Source organism: Phalangium opilio, unplaced genomic scaffold (assembly GCF_054372755.1).
Source record: "Phalangium opilio isolate 3A_F unplaced genomic scaffold, DU_Popi_V2 ptg000217l_1, whole genome shotgun sequence".
Classification (NCBI taxonomy): Eukaryota; Metazoa; Arthropoda; class Arachnida; order Opiliones; family Phalangiidae; genus Phalangium; species Phalangium opilio.
In genome coordinates this window covers 852,904-871,635 of record NW_028324218.1, presented here as the reverse complement: position 1 = coordinate 871,635, position 18,732 = coordinate 852,904, and the positions used below count along the sequence as shown (strand labels likewise).

The 18,732-nt window shown below is 36.7% G+C and overlaps 1 protein-coding gene, 1 long non-coding RNA gene and 6 other non-coding genes across 8 annotated transcripts; 7 read left to right on the top strand and 1 right to left on the bottom strand.

Moving 5' to 3' along the window:
* Positions 1 to 301: 301 nt before the first annotated feature.
* Positions 302 to 374, top strand: TRNAV-CAC (transfer RNA valine (anticodon CAC)). Its single transcript has one exon. It is a non-coding gene; the product is annotated as a tRNA-Val (tRNA).
* Positions 375 to 439: 65 nt separating this feature from the next.
* TRNAV-CAC (transfer RNA valine (anticodon CAC)) lies at positions 440 to 512 on the top strand. Its single transcript has one exon. It is a non-coding gene; the product is annotated as a tRNA-Val (tRNA).
* Positions 513 to 577: 65 nt separating this feature from the next.
* TRNAV-CAC (transfer RNA valine (anticodon CAC)) lies at positions 578 to 650 on the top strand. The gene has a single exon. It is a non-coding gene; the product is annotated as a tRNA-Val (tRNA).
* Positions 651 to 715: 65 nt separating this feature from the next.
* On the top strand, positions 716 to 788 carry TRNAV-CAC (transfer RNA valine (anticodon CAC)). The gene has a single exon. It is a non-coding gene; the product is annotated as a tRNA-Val (tRNA).
* Positions 789 to 853: 65 nt separating this feature from the next.
* TRNAV-CAC (transfer RNA valine (anticodon CAC)) lies at positions 854 to 926 on the top strand. Its single transcript has one exon. It is a non-coding gene; the product is annotated as a tRNA-Val (tRNA).
* A 5,206-nt stretch (positions 927 to 6,132) lies between these two features.
* Positions 6,133 to 18,278, top strand: LOC149615409 (uncharacterized). The gene is made up of 3 exons (XR_016375863.1): positions 6,133 to 6,253; positions 17,100 to 17,339; positions 17,878 to 18,278. It is a non-coding gene; the product is annotated as an uncharacterized LOC149615409 (long non-coding RNA).
* LOC149615411 (uncharacterized) lies at positions 9,805 to 13,744 on the bottom strand. The gene is made up of 3 exons (XM_089856535.1): positions 13,326 to 13,744; positions 12,339 to 12,441; positions 9,805 to 11,585 (listed from the first exon to the last, which is right to left on the bottom strand). Exons 2-3 carry the CDS (start codon positions 12,390 to 12,392, stop codon positions 9,990 to 9,992), a joined length of 1,650 nt encoding a protein of 549 aa, XP_089712661.1. The 5' UTR covers positions 12,393 to 12,441; positions 13,326 to 13,744; the 3' UTR covers positions 9,805 to 9,989.
* TRNAQ-CUG (transfer RNA glutamine (anticodon CUG)) lies at positions 15,782 to 15,853 on the top strand. Its single transcript has one exon. It is a non-coding gene; the product is annotated as a tRNA-Gln (tRNA).
* Positions 18,279 to 18,732: the final 454 nt, after the last annotated feature.

The following is an 18,732-nucleotide window of genomic DNA, read 5'->3' as shown; positions in this document are numbered from 1 at the left end:
GACTTGATGCCGTTTTGTAACGTTAAAGTAATATTCACCCGCTTTTGCTAATTTCCTATGGAGATTAACATGGGTTTTTCGTGATTTTTCCCCACCGATAACTTAAAAACTACAGCGAAGATACTTTTCGGAATTATCTTAAATTAACAATTAAGTATTCAGGGTGTGCTATCGGCCAGCTTGATCAAAACAATTAAGTCTAAGAATGTTAATTTTACTTAATTACAGAAGTACGGCTTTGACCATCGTGATTGGACATAATAATTAGCTAGATATCTCTTGGAAAACTCAGTGTCACTACGTATCTGTAGTGTGGTGGTTATCACGTCCGCTTCACACGCGGAAGGTCCCAGGTTCGAGCCCTGGTAGATACATGTATTGACGATCGTGATTGGACATAAGAATTAGCTAGATCTCTTGGAAAACTCAGTGCTACCACGTATCTATTGTGCAGTGGTTATCACGTCCGCTTCACACGCGGAAGGTCCCAGGTTCAAGCCCTGGTAGATACATGTTTTGACCATCGTGATTGGGCAAAAGAATTAGCTAGATCTCTTGGAAAACTCAGTATTACCACGTATCTATGGTGTAGTGGTTATCACGTCCGCTTCACACGCGGAAGGTCCCAGGTTCAAGCCCTGGTAGATACATGTTTTGACCATCGTGATTGGGCAAAAGAATTAGCTAGATCTCTTGGAAAACTCAGTGCTACCACGTATCTATTGTGCAGTGGTTATCACGTCCGCTTCACACGCGGAAGGTCCCAGGTTCAAGCCCTGGTAGATACATGTTTTGACCATCGTGATTGGGCAAAAGAATTAGCTAGATCTCTTGGAAAACTCAGTATTACCACGTATCTATGGTGTAGTGGTTATCACGTCCGCTTCACACGCGGAAAGTCCCAGGTTCGAGCCCAGGTAGGTACATGTTTTAACCATCTTGATTGGACGTAATAATTAGTTAGATCTCTTGGAAAACTTGGACTTACCACGTGTCTGTGGTGTAGTGGTTATAATATATATTTAACAATTATTTCACTTCACTTGGTTTAATAAGGTGACATAGGTAGCGTACTTTTTCCCTACCATTAAACTAAGTAATAATAGAAGTTCAATAGATTGTCTAAAAAAGATGGTAAAAGGCACTGTAAATGGTGCATAAATGCTTATTATTTCCTTAATACTTGCAAATAATATTAGTAAATGGCGCGAATTGATCATAGAAATTGGGTTAAAGTACACCCTAAATGATGTCTTTTATGGCACTGGAAAAAAAAGCATATATGGTGTTTGAATGCACCATTATATTTTAGAGTGCAAATGTATGACGGTAAAGCAAACATGATTATTCAAAATTTAATTACATTAAGACTGAAGTGACAGATATTATATAAAAACGTCTTGGTTTGACCAAGGCCGAAAAAGCAAACGATATGTGTTTGGTTTATCAATTGACTGAAGTTTCAGATATTGAAATTTTTTTCTAGTTCTTTTTATCCACTCAATCCTTAATCAATATTTAATTCAATCAACTGATTTTACTGTTAATCGATCTAGTCCCTCTAAATTAATTGAAAAAATTACATATCTACGCTTTTTCAAGAACAATTAATTTCATGATAAAATGTTTTCGAAAATGTAATTGTTCTTGAAAAAGCATAGATATGTAATTTTTTCAATTAATTTAGAAGGACTAGATCGATTAACAGTAAAATCAGTTGATTGAATTAAATATTGATTAAGGATTGAGTGGATAAAAAGAACTAGAAAAAAATTTCAATATCTGAAACTTCAGTCAATTGATAAACCAAACACATATCGTTTGCTTTTTCGGCCTTGGTCAAACCAAGACGTTTTTATATAATATTTAATTGTATTAACTCATAACAAGTTGGGAAAGCCAAAATATTACCTCTCCGAGTGGAGATGACTATCACTACCCCCTAAACAACCTAAATATATGCATATATCGCTTTTTTTAATTCTTTGCAAGTGCAGGAATTCAATTTTAAAATAGTCAATTGTTCAAGCCTTTTCAATATCTCTCAATTGCTGTGGAAACTCTACTCTCTCGCTATACCTCAACCGTATTCTTAGTCTACCAGTATGACTTGTAACATTTGTCCATATCAAAGCTGAATCATACATCGCCACACAAAAAGCAAATGTCCCCAAAACATGGAAGCCACAACCCAATCACACATAAGCTAGGCTCGTACTTGTTCATCGCTTTCGATGATTTCACTAATATTAGCATTAACATTTTGTACATTATTGGGTTCCTTATTAATAGATATGCCTACGCCTACAGTACTTTCAATAGAACATTTATTTAATGCATTATCTTTCGTACGATCATGGCCAACTGGCCTCGTGGTAGGACCAACATTTTGCGTGCTAGAACCTGTTCCAGAAACAGCCTTTTTTTCCGCGGCTAACGCTCTTCTCCTTTCATTTTCTCGTTTCCTAAATTCAGGATCTGACCTTTTTGCCCTCATTCTTTCCCTTGCCTTTCGTTTTCTGATTTCCTCTTTACTTAAATTATTATCTTCCTCCATTTACTTATTAATCAGTTAAATACTCACAAAGGTTGGCAAAATCAATCTCCTTAAATACTCACACAGGTTGGCAAAATCAATCTCCTTCAGTAATACGTAAGCCTTAATTATATTATTTGCCGAACAAAATTAATCGAGCAAATTTAACACTTAACTTCTTCCTTCGAAATTCTATCAAAGAATGAATCAACTGTTTAAAAAAAGGTTTTTTTCGCTATCATACCAACAGCAATTCCGTCATATTTAAAAAATATACATTGCCAACACTTTTTTCAAATAAAGAATGATAAAAGTGCGTAAAAAAGATCTTTCACAAATAGGCCTAGGGGGCGTATAAACTAAACAGCAACAACGCTCTACAGCTACACTAATCTTACACAAACAAGGAGTACTATAAACCCACTACTGGAAGCGGTATTTTTATTCAAACGTAAAACAATTTCGCTTAAGCTTAACATCTCTAGACATCGGTAAAAATGTCTCTATCACTCCTAGACATTATAACTCAAATTCATCTGATTATGTTTTAACAAGGTTAAATCTAACTGGGAGTAAGATGAAAGGAGTAGAAGCTTATCTGTCTAAGGAAATATGAAATTTTATCTTAACAGTTCGTTAAATCATAAGTTTATAACGAAAAAACGCGGAAGGGGAAAACGAGCAGACAACAGCGATTTTTGGGGGTAAAAGGTTAAGAGCGCCATCTGTCGTCCGTGCCAAAGTTGAACTTCCACTCGAAACGCAATGAGAAAGTGGATAAAATAATGCCATCAGCTATTTAACTGCGTCGATATAGTTAACGACTTGACCCATGACATGCCCATAACACTGGCTTCTATGAATCCTATTTATTCTTGGATGCTAGGAAACTTGGTAGACGTAACAGTCTGTACCAAGTACCCAAGCATCCTTCAATAAACGCCTGGCAACATTGTGGTACGCATGGTACAACTAAAAAATAGGATGTGTATCTATCTTTCCAGTCACTCCAAGTCGTTAAGCCCTCATTACAGAGGATTTGAAACACTATCGTAATTCCAAGTGTCTCGAATTTCTACGTTCCTGTCCATTATGAACAGTGCTGAGAGAAAGATACATCAGAAAGAGCCATTCAAATCGAATTGCCGAAAATATTATCCATATTTTCATTTCATATAACAGAGAAAACAAATTATTATGGTTCTGAGAGGAGCTTCCCATTTTGGTTGTTGTTCTCAAAAATATATCGCAATGCACGGGCCTAGATAGATACAGGAGGCAATGTAGGAAATATAACGCAATGCACGGGCCTAAAAAGATATAAGAGACAATGTACGAAATATAACACAAAGCACGGGCCTTGATAGATATAGGAGGCAATGATTTAACGACTTCGGTACTTGGGTTTATCTTTAATATTTAAATAAATATAATTATTTTTAATTATTTTAATCGCCAGTAAATAACTTTAAAAATAGTTAAATCGTTTAAAATAAAGTTGTTCCTATTATCTTTCGAAACTTTGCTAATATTGACGTTCAAAGAGAAGGGTACCCCTCTTGCCCGCTTTTTTCAAATTTTGGGGTATATATACGTTTCGATTCCATTATAATAATAGATAAAAACGCATTCGCGTGAACCTTTGGTGGAAGCCCTGCCATTGGGAGGCTAGACGTTTCTCGTAACCCTAGCCGATCGCCGCGTATATCTTAAAACCAAATAATAGATAACAAGTTGGGAAAACCAAAATATTACCTCTCCGTGTCAAGAAGATTATATAAACTTAAGTATCCAATGAAAACGTTATGTTTCTGAGTTGGGGTTTCCCATTTTTGTTGTTGTTTTGAAAAATATATCGCAATGCACGGGCCTTGATAGATATAGGAGGCAATGAATGAAATATATCACAATGCACGGGCCTTGATAGATATAGGAGGCAATGAATGAAATATATCACAATGCACGGGCCTTGATAGATATAGGAGGCAATGAAGGAAATATATCGCATGCACGGGCCTTGGTAGATATAGGAGGCAATGATAATCTCTCTCTTTGCACGAGAGGTTTATCTTTAATATTTAAATAAATATAATTTTTTTTAATTATTTTAATCTTCAATAATTAACATTAATAATAGTTAAATCGTTTAAAATAAAGTTATACCTATTATCTTCTCAAACTTTGCTAATATTGACGTTTAAAGTGAAGGGTACCCCTCTTGCCCGCTTTTTTCAAATTTGGGGTATATATACGATTCGTTTCCATTATAATAGTAAGGAAAAAGCGCAATTGCGAAAACCTTTGGTGGCGATCCCACCTTAGGGAGGCTAGACGTTTCTCGTAACCCTAGCTGATCGCCGCGTATATCCTAAAACCAAACGATGATAATGGAGTAGAAGCCAATGATACAGATTGGTGTCTATGTGGAATAGACGGAAGACCAGTGGATGGTGGTGTTAGAAGCCAGTGTAAGTGCAGACTGGTGTAAATGTGGGATTGACAAAGAACAGAAGATGGTGGTGATTAGAAGCCAGTAAGAACAGACTGGTGTCCGTGTGGGATGGACAAAGACCAGAAGATGGTGGTGATTAGAAGCCAGTAAGAACAGACTGGTGTCCGTGTGGGATGGACAAAGACCAGAAGATGGTGGTGTGAGAACTCAAGTAGAGGAGCCATTTCCGTGACTGTGAAAGCAGTTCGGAAATGGCCAACACGTTTGCTCCGATACGCAAACTGCGAACGCGGTCACGTGGGTGTAACAACGGACAGACAGACACACACACAGACAGACAGACAGACAGACACACAGACAGACACGGCCGTTACAGAACCTCTCCTGGACTACGTCACACGGAGAGGTAAAAACGCATTTGCGTGAACCGATGGTGGAAGCCCTGCCATTGGGAGGCTAGACGTTTCTCGTAACCCTAGCCGATCGCCGCGTATATCTTGAAACCAAACGATGACGGAGGAAAAGAAGCCAGAATGTACTGACTGGCGTCCATGTGGAATGGACAAAAGACCTGAAGATGGTGGTGTATAGAAGCTGGTGTCAATGTGGAATTGACGAAGAACAGAAGATGATGGTGCATAGAAGCTGGAGTCAAGGTGAAATTGACAAAGAACAGAAGTTGGTGGTGCTTGGAAGCAAGCACGTACAGACTAGTGTCCATGTGGGATGGACAAAGACTAGCAGATTGTGGTCCTTAGAAGCCAGTTAGTAAAGACTGGTGTTGGTAGATGAATGACCAAATTTCCGTGAACCGCGAACGCGTTCCGGAAATCGGGTATTTGTTTGCTCCGATTTGTAAACTGCGAACGCGGTCACGTGGGGTCTGACAGACAGACACACACACACACACACAGATAGACACGGCCGGTGTAATACCTCTCACGTGACATACGTCACTCGGAGAGGTAAAAACATAATTAAGCTTGTTATTTTTCAAATGACTGAACATAAACGCAACCTCATTTCAAACTTCCCACCACAACGGTTCGCATCATCACGTGCCTTAATCGACCAATTAGAGTCCACCTACCCCTAAAGATGAAATCGTGACGTCATATCTTACCGAGATCGAAGTTTAATAAAAGCGTGAATAATTCCTTAATATTTTAACGCGATTTAATTAAGTTAATTGTGGTTAATTATCGCGTATTATTAAAAAATATTGTGCGTATTGGATAGCTGACATTCGGGGCTACATTTTAATGGTAAGTTTATTTTGATATCTATTTAGACAGAGGGATTAATATGGAATCCATATCGCGTTGCTGATATAAATTTATTAAATAAAATACAGGCCAGGGCCTCAAAAATCCCCCTTCATCTTCGTAAATTACCACGTGGGGCGCGATTATCTGCTTTAAATTGGTCACCTCTTGCATCCCGACGTACTTACCTAGATCTAGTTAGCTTATTCCGTATTCTTTCCCGTGAAGATCAAATTTTTTTTAGGTATCCTCCTTCAGCAACTCACAATACCCGAGGGCATAGGCGTAAACTTTTCCTACCCTCATCCTGTAAAGACCCCATGAAGTACTCCTTTTTTCGGCGGGTTATTCCCATCTGGAACTCTCTCCCCTCTGATCTGGTTTTGGCCCCCTCATTACCTGCTTTTAAACTAGGACTAAAAAAATTCCTCAAAATTTAATATTAAATATTTTGTCCCGAACCCTCCTCCCTTCATGTCCAACACCAACTACTATTACCCGGAGCTGTAAGGTTTATTGTAAACCCTAGCTCGTCATCCCACACGGAGCAAAAAAAAAAAAAAAAAAAAAACAGGTTAGGCTTAGGTTTCAGTTACAGTAGATGAAATAGGCCTAAAAATAATTTTTTAGGTGTAAGTAATTATATATTAAGTTGAATATAAGTCCCATAAATGAAATGGAAACGTAAATAGGCGCTATATGTAATATTTTAATGATATTCATTTTGCTACATAACATTTTTTTAGCCATTTCTTATATAAACTTGGTTTGGTATTTTATTTATTATTTACATTATTTACAATAATATATTGCAAATTATATTTCTTTTAAAAACTGACCGGGTTTCATTTAAATCTTTGGTGTACAATTTAATAATTAAAATAAAATGAAATGAATTGAATTTAAGGCAAATTTCATATAAATTTTCTTTTTAAAATACGCGAATAATGCCCTAAAAAATATGGCTCCTTTTTAATTTTTTATTAAACATCTCTATTAAATTTAATTTAATTTAATTTAATTTAAAAAATGAGATTAAACTCCCCAGATAATTCAGGTAAAATTGAGATTTCTTTGGTTTAATTTTTTAACGACTTATTTTTAATTAGTAATAATCAGTTTAATAATGTTTAAATTATCTTAAATCGGTTATAATATTTAAATAATTTTTTTTTGTGTGCAAGTTAGTTAAATATAATTTATTTTTCTTTTAAGATTCCATTTCGATTAATTTTAAAATTAATTTAAATTTATAACCGATTTAATTAATTATTTAAATGCTTTAAACACGTGACTTACTCAGCTACATTATTATTATTATTATTATATATTGGTTTGTTTTTAGCCACATCGTAGTATACGATGAGGCTCTTAGTTTGACCCGAGCCGTAGTAGTAGTAGTAGTAGTAGTGGCCGGGGTTGTCGCTTCGTTATCGTCAGATTTTAGCTTAAAAGGAACTTTATATTACCACAACCCACCCATAGGGGTAACTGGGCTCGGTTAGAGATTTAATTTTAATTAAAATTTTTTTCGGATCGCAGGCGGGAATCGAACCCGGGTCGATGGCGTGGTAAACAAAGATTCTACCATCGAGCCATAGAGACTTGATAGAAACTCCGAGTTTTTTATTATTTATTTTTATCTCTAAAATGTCGGGGTGATGTGGGGTGGGGTACCTCTTAATCTGTGGGATCGGATACTTATGAATTTGTATGTTTGGGGTTTTTATATTTATTTTCTTTTTATTTATGTGCTAATTAAATAGATAACGATTTTCCCCGTTTCGTTCTCGTTCGGTAGCTATCGCCATCTATGTTATGATTGACTGGAACGTTTTGGCGGTTAATTCAAATGTGGGTTTAGATAGAGCTAACATAGTGTTAAATGAGCGTAATGCGTTTGATCATTTTAGCATTGCTAAAGGTAATTCGAGGGGATAATCACTAAAATGGGTAATCACTATAATGAACTTGTATCTTTGGGGTCGGATACTTCTGAACTTGTATCTTTGGGGTCGGATACTTCTGAACTTGTATCTTTGGGGTCGGATACTTCTGAACTTGTATCTTTGGGGTCGGATACTTCTGAACTTGTATCTTTGGGGTCGGATACTTCTGAACTTGTATCTTTGGGGTCGGATACTTCTGAACTTGTATCTTTGGGGTCGGATACTTCTGAACTTGTATCTTTGGGGTCGGATACTTCTGAACTTGTATCTTTGGGGTCGGATACTTCTGAACTTGTATCTTTGGGGTCGGATACTTCTGAACTTGTATCTTTGGGGTCGGATACTTCTGAACTTGTATCTTTGGGGTCGGATACTTCTGAACTTGTATCTTTGGGGTCGGATACTTCTGAACTTGTATCTTTGGGGTCGGATACTTCTGAACTTGTATCTTTGGGGTCGGATACTTCTGAACTTGTATCTTTGGGGTCGGATACTTCTGAACTTGTATCTTTGGGGTCGGATACTTCTGAACTTGTATCTTTGGGGTCGGATACTTCTGAACTTGTATCTTTGGGGTCGGATACTTCTGAACTTGTATCTTTGGGGTCGGATACTTCTGAACTTGTATCTTTGGGGTCGGATACTTCTGAACTTGTATCTTTGGGGTCGGATACTTCTGAACTTGTATCTTTGGGGTCGGATACTTCTGAACTTGTATCTTTGGGGTCGGATACTTCTGAACTTGTATCTTTGGGGTCGGATACTTCTGAACTTGTATCTTTGGGGTCGGATACTTCTGAACTTGTATCTTTGGGGTCGGATACTTCTGAACTTGTATCTTTGGGGTCGGATACTTCTGAACTTGTATCTTTGGGGTCGGATACTTCTGAACTTGTATCTTTGGGGTCGGATACTTCTGAACTTGTATCTTTGGGGTCGGATACTTCTGAACTTGTATCTTTGGGGTCGGATACTTCTGAACTTGTATCTTTGGGGTCGGATACTTCTGAACTTGTATCTTTGGGGTCGGATACTTCTGAACTTGTATCTTTGGGGTCGGATACTTCTGAACTTGTATCTTTGGGGTATGGGTTTAGATATAGCTAACATGCTGTTAAATGAGCGTTATGCGTTTGATCATTTTAGCATTGCTAAAGGTAATTCGAGGGGATAATCACTATAACTAAACTTCGCTTTCAAACGTTTCTGGGCATAAATATCTGTTCTTCGATTCGCCGGAGTATTAGAATTACAGCGTAAGTAATTTTATACGGTTATAATTTTATCACTGTTTTGAGTAGGGCATCGAGGGGCTATTAACTCTGATTTTATGCACGGTAAATCATTAAAGCATTGTAAAAGATAGCGCTATTCACTCATTAGGGTAAGTTATAGAGGGGTTATCCACTCATTAGGGTAGGGTATAGAGGGGCTATTCACTCGTACGATGTGGCTACTATTACGAGCCCTTGGGCCGTCTTGTTTTCTTTATTAATATTTTTTGGTTAAAGTTAATTCTACTCCCCTATTCTGCAATTTAATTTTAATTATGATTAACATGTAATATATTGACAATTTTTCCTAATTTAAAAAAAAAAAAATAAAAAAATACAGATAATATTTAAAATTACTTACTTATATTATAGACTTATGGTACGCTGGTTTTACAGTCTTAGAAGGTTCAATAAATCCCTTATGTTAGGTAGCAAAATTTTGTACCTTCTAAGCCTGCAAACAGACGCCAGAAAAATTGTCGACGGAGTTAGAAGTCTATAATTAGAAGTGTTCTACTGGAAAGTTAGGGTTAAAGGAACAGGTACTGCACTATTGTGCCTCGTTTTTCTAACACTGTCATCCAAAATACTTGGATTATTGGATGAATTTGACAAAGCGGCTGTTTTATCAAAATCGATAGTGGCGTACCCCTCGGTAGGATTTCCGGGTGACCCGGGAGGTGATAACCCCAAATTGGGCGTAAGTCCAGTGGCGGGGGGCGAACTGGCGGTCACTTCATTCATGTCAGTCGACGGTTGACTGTGATTCAAGTCCAAGGTTATATAATTGACCCTGGGTTCATCTTCCAATAAATCGGGGCAGGAGGCGTCGGTCATTTCTTCTTGACCTTTAACCCCTGGTTCGAGTGGTTCCATCGTCGGCGGTGAATTTAAATTGGCGTAAAAATGAACGACTGGGCTTTTAGGGATGGTCGGTGACGTCACGGTGTTACTTCTAGAAATTTGGGGCGTTCCCCCGACCCTATTGGTCGAATTTTTAACGGTTATCCCGGCCGGTTCAGGCGTCACATTCTCGTAAAATCTATTATTGTCCTTTTGTCGTTTAGCAGCCGAATTTTGTTGTTCTTGTTTAAATAAATCGTCCAATCTCGCGTAGTTTGTGTTCTGGTCAACGTAAGCCATCGTTGAAGGGGGCGGGGCTAAACAGGGCAATTGTCCGTTGACGTAAAAGGGGTCGCGTGACGCAGCTGTACCACCACCACCACCACTTTTCTCGGGTACCACGACGACGCTCGAATTGACGTATTGATGCGGTAATGACGCTACAACTGGATTGGGGACCACCGCCGACGTCACCGCGGCCGCCCTGGTCAAGGCGGTACACGCGCTACAAGAACACGTACCACTGACCGACGTGGTTGGGGGAACAATACCACCAGGTGGATTATAAATTCCGGGTAATGAATTACGCGCCGGGGATACCGCGATGTTATTGTTAGTAACGATTATGGCTTCCCCCGGCGCCGTTACCGCGTTTGGAGGAGGTAATTGACCAGGTACTTGTTGCGCCGATTGCATGGACCCCAATGATCCGCTACGTGGTTGGCTAGCCGCCACAGCCGCCGATATTCCTATTGGCTCCAAATAGCCGACGTTATCTACGGACATGGGCGCCGGTAAACCACTCGGTAGTAAGGGACCAGTAGGACCTATGGTATTTCCGATTGCACCGACACCATTGGACACTAAAGGAGGATTGTAGCTAGCCACCGTGTTGCTGGAAACCGAATTGGGCATGGTTGGCATGCCGAAAATGCTACCTAAACGTTCGTCCGTTGATGGCGACGTCATCATAGCCGATGACGCGTTTCCGGTTGCCACGGCGCTGCTCCGACATTGAATAAACTCTTGCACCGTATTGAATAGCGTCTCCGCTTGACGACATTTGAAGGCGTATATCCCGGGACCCGTGGGGCACCGCCTTCCACTTTCGAATGAAAATAGTTCCGCGTCAAACCCGTATCGACGTAAACACCGCAGTGGCCAACGTATGGGGGTTTTACCCTTTTGGTGCAATACAAGGTCAAGACGCGTCACTTCGATTTTACCAGGGTTCAGTTGGTTTCCGTGGTCATCTACGTTCCATACCTTTAATAGGATTTAATATTTATTTATAGATAGTTTATACAGACATGGAGGATTCATACCATTTACACCAGGAGTCCGGGCTAGTGATTACCTAGAGGACAGAACCCCGTCTGCTTTTGTCCTACAGGTAACCAGCCCGGCCTCCTGGTGTAAATGGTATGAATCCTCCATGTATGTATAAACTATCTATTTGGGGGATGTAATCTAGCTACTACAGTCAGTGACTTTGTTGGATTATAGCACGACCAGATAGTACAAGACACTCAAATACTACTCTTACTATAGGGTAATCATAAGTTTATAAGATATGTTCATTCCATAAGTTTGTTTAATTAATATCTGGTCATGACAAACTGAAAGGCTTGTAATGAATTTGAAGTGAGTGAGTGAGTGAGTGAGTGAGGTCATAGATTCGAGAGGAGGTAAAGCGAGCTATGGAGGGACCTGGTAGGTGGTGAGTGAGGTGGCGCTGCTGTCAAATTTGGGCTTAGTAATGCAGACTAAATAGGAGTGCCTAGATGGAATAGGTCCTAGCTGCAAAATTAATTAACCACGTGCACCGAGTGCACTTAGGACTTCAATTGACTCGCTCCCCCTCGTTCTCCTGATCTCGAACTAGTTATCTCGAGCTGCTGTAAGTCTCTCAGTAGCATTACGAACGTGTATAGGTGATGTCAAACTTATGGCGAATATCTTATAAACTTATGGTATGTACGAGCCACACAAATACTACTACTATAGGAAGTTATTTACCTGAAAAAAGCGGGGATTCGTGTCTCCAAAATGCTTTGAAAAGACACAACCCATGTCTCGCAAATATTTGTCATCAACGCGAAATAATTATGTACAACTCCATCTTTAAATAATTAAAAAAAAATAATAATATTTTTAATTAAGACTTAATTAATATATTAAATTAATATAAAAATTAACTATATTTTTTATATTAATTATTTAATTATTAGTATTCAATAAATGTGCTTGAGAAATAAATATAAACCTATTATTAATATTATTTAATTAAACTAATTTCTTGAAAGTTTAAACAACTTTTAAAATTTAAAAGCAATATTTAATTTAGTTAAAAAGGCGTAAAAGTTTAATTAAATTGTACCCTTTATCCCACGAGATCTTTAAAAGGTCAACAGATGCTTTGCGTCTCTTTTAAAAGTTAATTTAATACTTTGCCCTTTGACCTTTCGTCGTTATACTCGCGCCTGAGCTTTAGAGCCTAATAAAAACCTTGGGCCTTTTCATGCCCCCCCTCCCATCCGTTAAGGCCCTCTCCTAAACCTTTCCTTATAAGCCTTGTCAATAGTACTCTTTTAGTGGTTTGTCATTATCATGATGATTAAAAGTTTATAACTTTGGAGAAACCAAGGCGCTCATAGACTATATACCGAAATTTTTAATCAAATTATTTCTGTTTTTATTAAATTACCCCAAAAATACGTTTCTGTTATTGAACAGAAAAACTATTCAGTATAAATGATCTCAAATACTATAGTTAAAAAGGCAAACATATTTGATATATTTTGAAATGAAACAAGACACTCAAATACTATAATATCAGAATTTAATTTAAAAGAGATGAAAATCATTTAATATAAATTATTAAACCTTAATTTTAACCTAACCTAACCTAACCTTAACATAATTCTTAATTAAATTTAAATCTACGTAATATTATGATTTATAATTTATAATTATATTTATTAAAAAAAATTAACGTTTACTTACCATTTAATTATATTTTTGTCCTAAATCGAGCACCAATAATGAAATATTTCGATGAAAAAATAGATCTATTATTATTTTAGAATATTCTGTAGAATATTCTGTTGAAACGTCGCATCATATTTCTTTTACAAAGTTCTCATCGTATTTTAGAGATAAATAAAACCGTCTATACCCAGCCAGGCTAGATGCAATTTTTTTATAGCATCAGTTCAAGCGATGACGTGAAATTCTTTGAATATTCTATTATATTTAACTATATACTAATTATTATTATATATATAAAAATTAAGTTAATTACTGTGTTTTTTCGATTTGGTTTAAGTTAACTATATTTATATTTTTCGGTATTACAAAATAAAATGTTTTTTCGGGCCTAAAATCACTCGGGGTTCGGCGAGTACGGCGCCATTTCGCCTTATCCCGTCGACTATTCTCGGCGATTCAGGCCTTGCCTTGGTTAGTGTTAGCTAGGATTTGAATGCGCGCGCAACCTTGGGCCCCGGACAGAAACCGCCGCTGCCACATAAAGTGACGTTTCCTCTCTCTTACTTAAGACACTCCCATATTCTTTTTTCTTTTTTTTTGGTTTTATTTATTTTTTCAAATTACGTTTCAAGGGTGCTGATGATGTTTAGAAAAATCAAAAATGTCTCTGAGTCTAATCTCAAAGTTATAAGTTGTCAATATGTATTTAAAATGGTTTTTCTCAAGCGTGTTTGAATAATCGGGTAAAATTAGTTAGTTTAATTCCTTTTAAACTTAATTAAAGTTAGCTTATCAATTAATACGGTGCACTAAATTAGCTTTAATATAAACTTAATTTGATCAAAATCGGACCATTTTTAAAGAAGTTACTTTTGAGAAATCAGGGGGAAACAATTTAACGTTTAATTAATTTTAAACTTAATTAAAATTAACTTATAACTATCAGTTAGTACGGAGCACTAAATGAGCTTTAATTTAAACTTAATTTGATCAAAATCGGACCATTTTTAAAGAAGTTACGTTTGAAAAATCCTTGGGATACAATTTAACGTTTAATTAATTTTAAACTTAATTAAAATTAACTTATAACTATCAATTAATTTTATAAGAATATGGAGCATTTAATTAGCTTCATTTTAAACGTAATTCGGTCAAAATCGGACCATTTTTACAGAAGTTACATTTGAAAAGTCGGGGATAAAAATTCAATATTTAATTCAACTTAAACTTAATTAAAATTAACTTATAATGATAGATTAATCTCATAAAAATATGGAGCATTTAATTAGCTTCATTTTAAACTTAATTCGGTCAAAATCGCCCGGTAAATAAGCGAACTAAATTTGAATATTAAAAAATAGGCGAAAATAGACCTTAAAGGACCGCATGTCGAGTATTTCCCACACAAAACATGAATGAAATAGTCGGCTTGTTTGAGTCTGGGAATGTTTCACCGCGGGACTCCACGTATTTTTTTTTTAGTAATAGCTACTTTCTTTAACCCTCAATGTCAGTCTTACTTGACCATAAACCCTAAGCATATTGACAATATCAAGCGTTGTACCTACAGACAAGTGCGATTGACTTTAAAAATATAATAATTTTTTTTTGCTAAGGAGAAAAACACCTGCCTTTTAAATCGGTTCCCACAATACACTTGACTATGGTGGGAAATAAGTATTATAATTTTGATCAGTAAGAATCTTAAAGGGAGGGTGAAGTGATATTTTTTAAATCGATTAATTATAAATTAATTTTATAATAATAAAATTAAATAAGACACAATAAAATTATTTTTATTATAAAAATATAATTTCAAATTAAATAATTAAATTTACCTTAACGGATATAGGGGAGGGTTACTTTCCCTCTCTATTCCCCCCCCCTAGCGGGGGAACCCTCAAAAATTTCAAAAAAAGGACCCACCGTCTTTTGATTCTTATATGGTATGAATGGTTATTTTTTTCTTCGGGCGTCGTTTAGATTCAGGGACCGGAAGTGACCAACCACCGTTGACTGCTTTCGGTGTATTGTGTTTATTATTGCCCTTTTGACCCCCCCCCTTCTTTTCCTCCTTCTAGAGAAACACCCTAGAAAGAATAGAATTTACCTGTAAAACGTGGAGGTGATTTTTTTACTCAATTTTATATTTTTTATGGTTACACTTGGGTGAATGTTGGTTGTATGTACACTTTCACATGTTAAGTGCTTAAGGATCCTCTATTAATATCGTCTGTTACTAAGAGTTTAAATTTATGAACGGCCCCTAACTGCATGGGGTTCAGTTTTGCATCTCCTGCATTTTTATTCAGATGTGGAACCAAATCCAATGGAATACTACAAAATGGTCAATTTGTTGTTAATTTTAATGTATGTTTGTTTGTTAGATTAGATTTAATTTTAATATTTTGTTGCTATTATTCTAAACGTTTTAGGAATATGTACGTTATTTTGGCAGGTGGTAGTGCATCGGTCCCATGGTGTAATGGTTAGCACTCTGGACTCTGAATCCAGCGATCCGAGTTCAAATCTCGGTGGGACCTGATTTAATTTTTTTAACATTTATATTTAACTAAACTTTAGTTTTATTTAATTTTTATTGTTTCATAAAATACCCATAATTATTGCTAACAGATCGGCGTATTTAATTTTAATTAAAAATCTAGAAATTTAATTTCCTTATGTCGCCACTAGGTGTCACCAGTTTAGCTTTTCCCACGATCCGAGTTCGAATCTCGGTGGGAACTGATTTAATTTTTTAACATTAATATTTCACTAAACTTTAATTTTATTTAATTTTAATTGTATTATAAAATATCCATAATTATACCATATAGATTTGCGTATTTAATTTTAATTAAAAATCTAAAAATTAATTACCTTATTTCGCTTTTACGCAACTAGGTGTCATCAGTTACTTTTAGCGATTTCCACTGACTGCACTAGAGCACTCTAAGTGCACTCTCGGCGCGTTTTCGTCCGCCACTGGGAACCAGGCTGGGAAATAAGGATATTTTTTAAACTAGTCCTTGGGACCAGTGACCCCTAGTCCCCGAAATAATTAACTGGTCTCCGGACTGGTCCCAGCCTTTGTTCTCCAATAGATTTGCAATTAATAAAATGGTCCCGAGGACCAGTAACCCCCACTTTTTGAATTAAAAAACTAGTCCAAGCAATTAATAAACTGGTTTTGGACCAGAGGAAGTGTGCTATTTCCCAGCCTGCTGGGAACACGAGTGCAACACTCGCCCAGAATCGCGTTTTCCACTGACCCCAAAAACTGCCCGAGAATTGCTCTTTCGTGCTCTGAAAAATTCGACGGAGCGACGGTGCTCGAGTATGACGTAATAAAAATAAAATGGCGGACCATGGGGTATCTCATAGAAGACAGGCTCTCGCTTATGCTTATTTATTTCTGGAATCATCTTCTTAAAGTTCTGAAGATGAAGATAACGAGGTTTTATCATTACTTTAAAGATATTACGCCTCTTCCTAAAACCAATAATTATATCAGAGACGTTGTCGATCATTATTCAAAATAGATTTTTTGAAAATTAATTGAAATGTTAATTCTATTAATTGGTTTCGGCCCATTTGCGTCAAGATATACACACTTTATTGCAATTTCGTCTCCGGCGCCAATTTTGATTATTCAGAGCGCGCTCTGACCTCTCGATCGTGTTCCACTGACGAAACTATTCTCTCCAAAACTCGCTGAGGGCAGTTACGTCATCCTGACACTGAGAGCACTCTTTGGAGCAGTCAGTGGAAATCGCTATTTCTTTTCAGTTTTTCCCGCGTTGTATTTGAAAAGTTTCATGCCGGTATCACGTGACGAATGGTAGCCAATCAGCGGCTTTAATCTCGATAAAGATGAATAACGGTCTGAAGTTGCGTTTTCAGCAAGAGTGACAGGTCGCCGCTGTCATGTGTAACGTTTTAAACTTCACTAATCGCGTTTAATTAAAGTTAATCAGTAAAATTAATCAAAATAATCGGAAAGCTGAGAAACTGAGCTACAATTTGATGGTAAGACATGTTTATTTATTATTGATTTTAATGATGATATTGCGTCCAGAAATAAATTTGATTTTTCCCGACCCTTGACCGTGATTAGCGTAATGGTTTGCCCGGGTCCTGGGGTCGAAGCACAGCTGCGATAAGTTCTAAAGTGAATCGCAACTTTTAATCCCGATTGAGGCTAATTACGACTATTTAATTAGCCTAATAGATACCTTGGAAAATCTAGTTAATGATAGTATGATTCAGGAACCTCTAAATTTGATTTTAGTGTTCAAAATTGAGCATTTAAGTCTAATATAATCAAACTTAAATTAGGTTTCCAATTTTTCTCGGGATTTTTCTTTTGGTTTTTCTAAAAATGTAGAAATGGCAGATAATGGTAATTCTCGTAGACTTAAAGTGTAGGTGATCGCCGGAAGTGCTATCCTTTCACCAGAATTTTGGTTAATAACTTCGGATAGTCGCGATAGATGGCGCTACGGGTTTTATAACCCCCCTTTTTGGTTTAAAGGGATAGTATCACAATTTAATTTTCTTTCAACAGGTGGAAATTAATTACGGATTAATGGATATTATACGAACTGTGACCTTTCGTGCGCGACATTATACGAACTGTGACTTCTGGATATATGACGATGTCTTCCCTAGTGTGTGAACTTTTGTAACCAATGGATTATTACACAAACGTTTGGAACTTCACCGTGGGATATTGTGAACTTCTGTGACCAATGAATAATTACACAAACTTTTGGAACTTTACCGCGAGATATTGTGAACTTCTGTGACCAATGGATAATTACACAAACTTTGGAATTCTACCGCGAGATATTGTGAACTTCTGTGACTAATGGATTATTACACAAACTTTTGGAACTTTACCGCGAGATATTGTGAACTTTTGTGACCATCATCGCAACATATTGCGAACTTCTGGAACCTCATCTGTATTGGGTAAGTGTTGATATATTTTCATTTGTTACCTAGTAAGCTTACCATTTTTTGTGACGTAAATTGTGGTGACAGATGTTTTAGGCTTACATACTTGGTTTCAATTTTTATTTATACTGTTCGCGCGCCAAAACAATATTTGGGTACTAATAAAACTAAATTTCTTTATGGCAACACTGTAACACCCCCCCTCCCCCTTTCCGTTATCACTTAGTTCATCGTTGTTTATGAGCGTTCAATTGTTTTACGGATAGGAATTTTAACGAGATTGATGACAATAGATTTGATATTTAGTTAATAGACCCTATAAACTGTACTTCGTGACTAGAATCACGAAGCTGCCAATTCTTTTGATCACAGTATGGAATTTATTTCATAGTTCTGTGAACCCGATATATCCTGAAACTACGCATATTTTTAAATACTTTTTCTTGGTCGTTACAAGTTTATA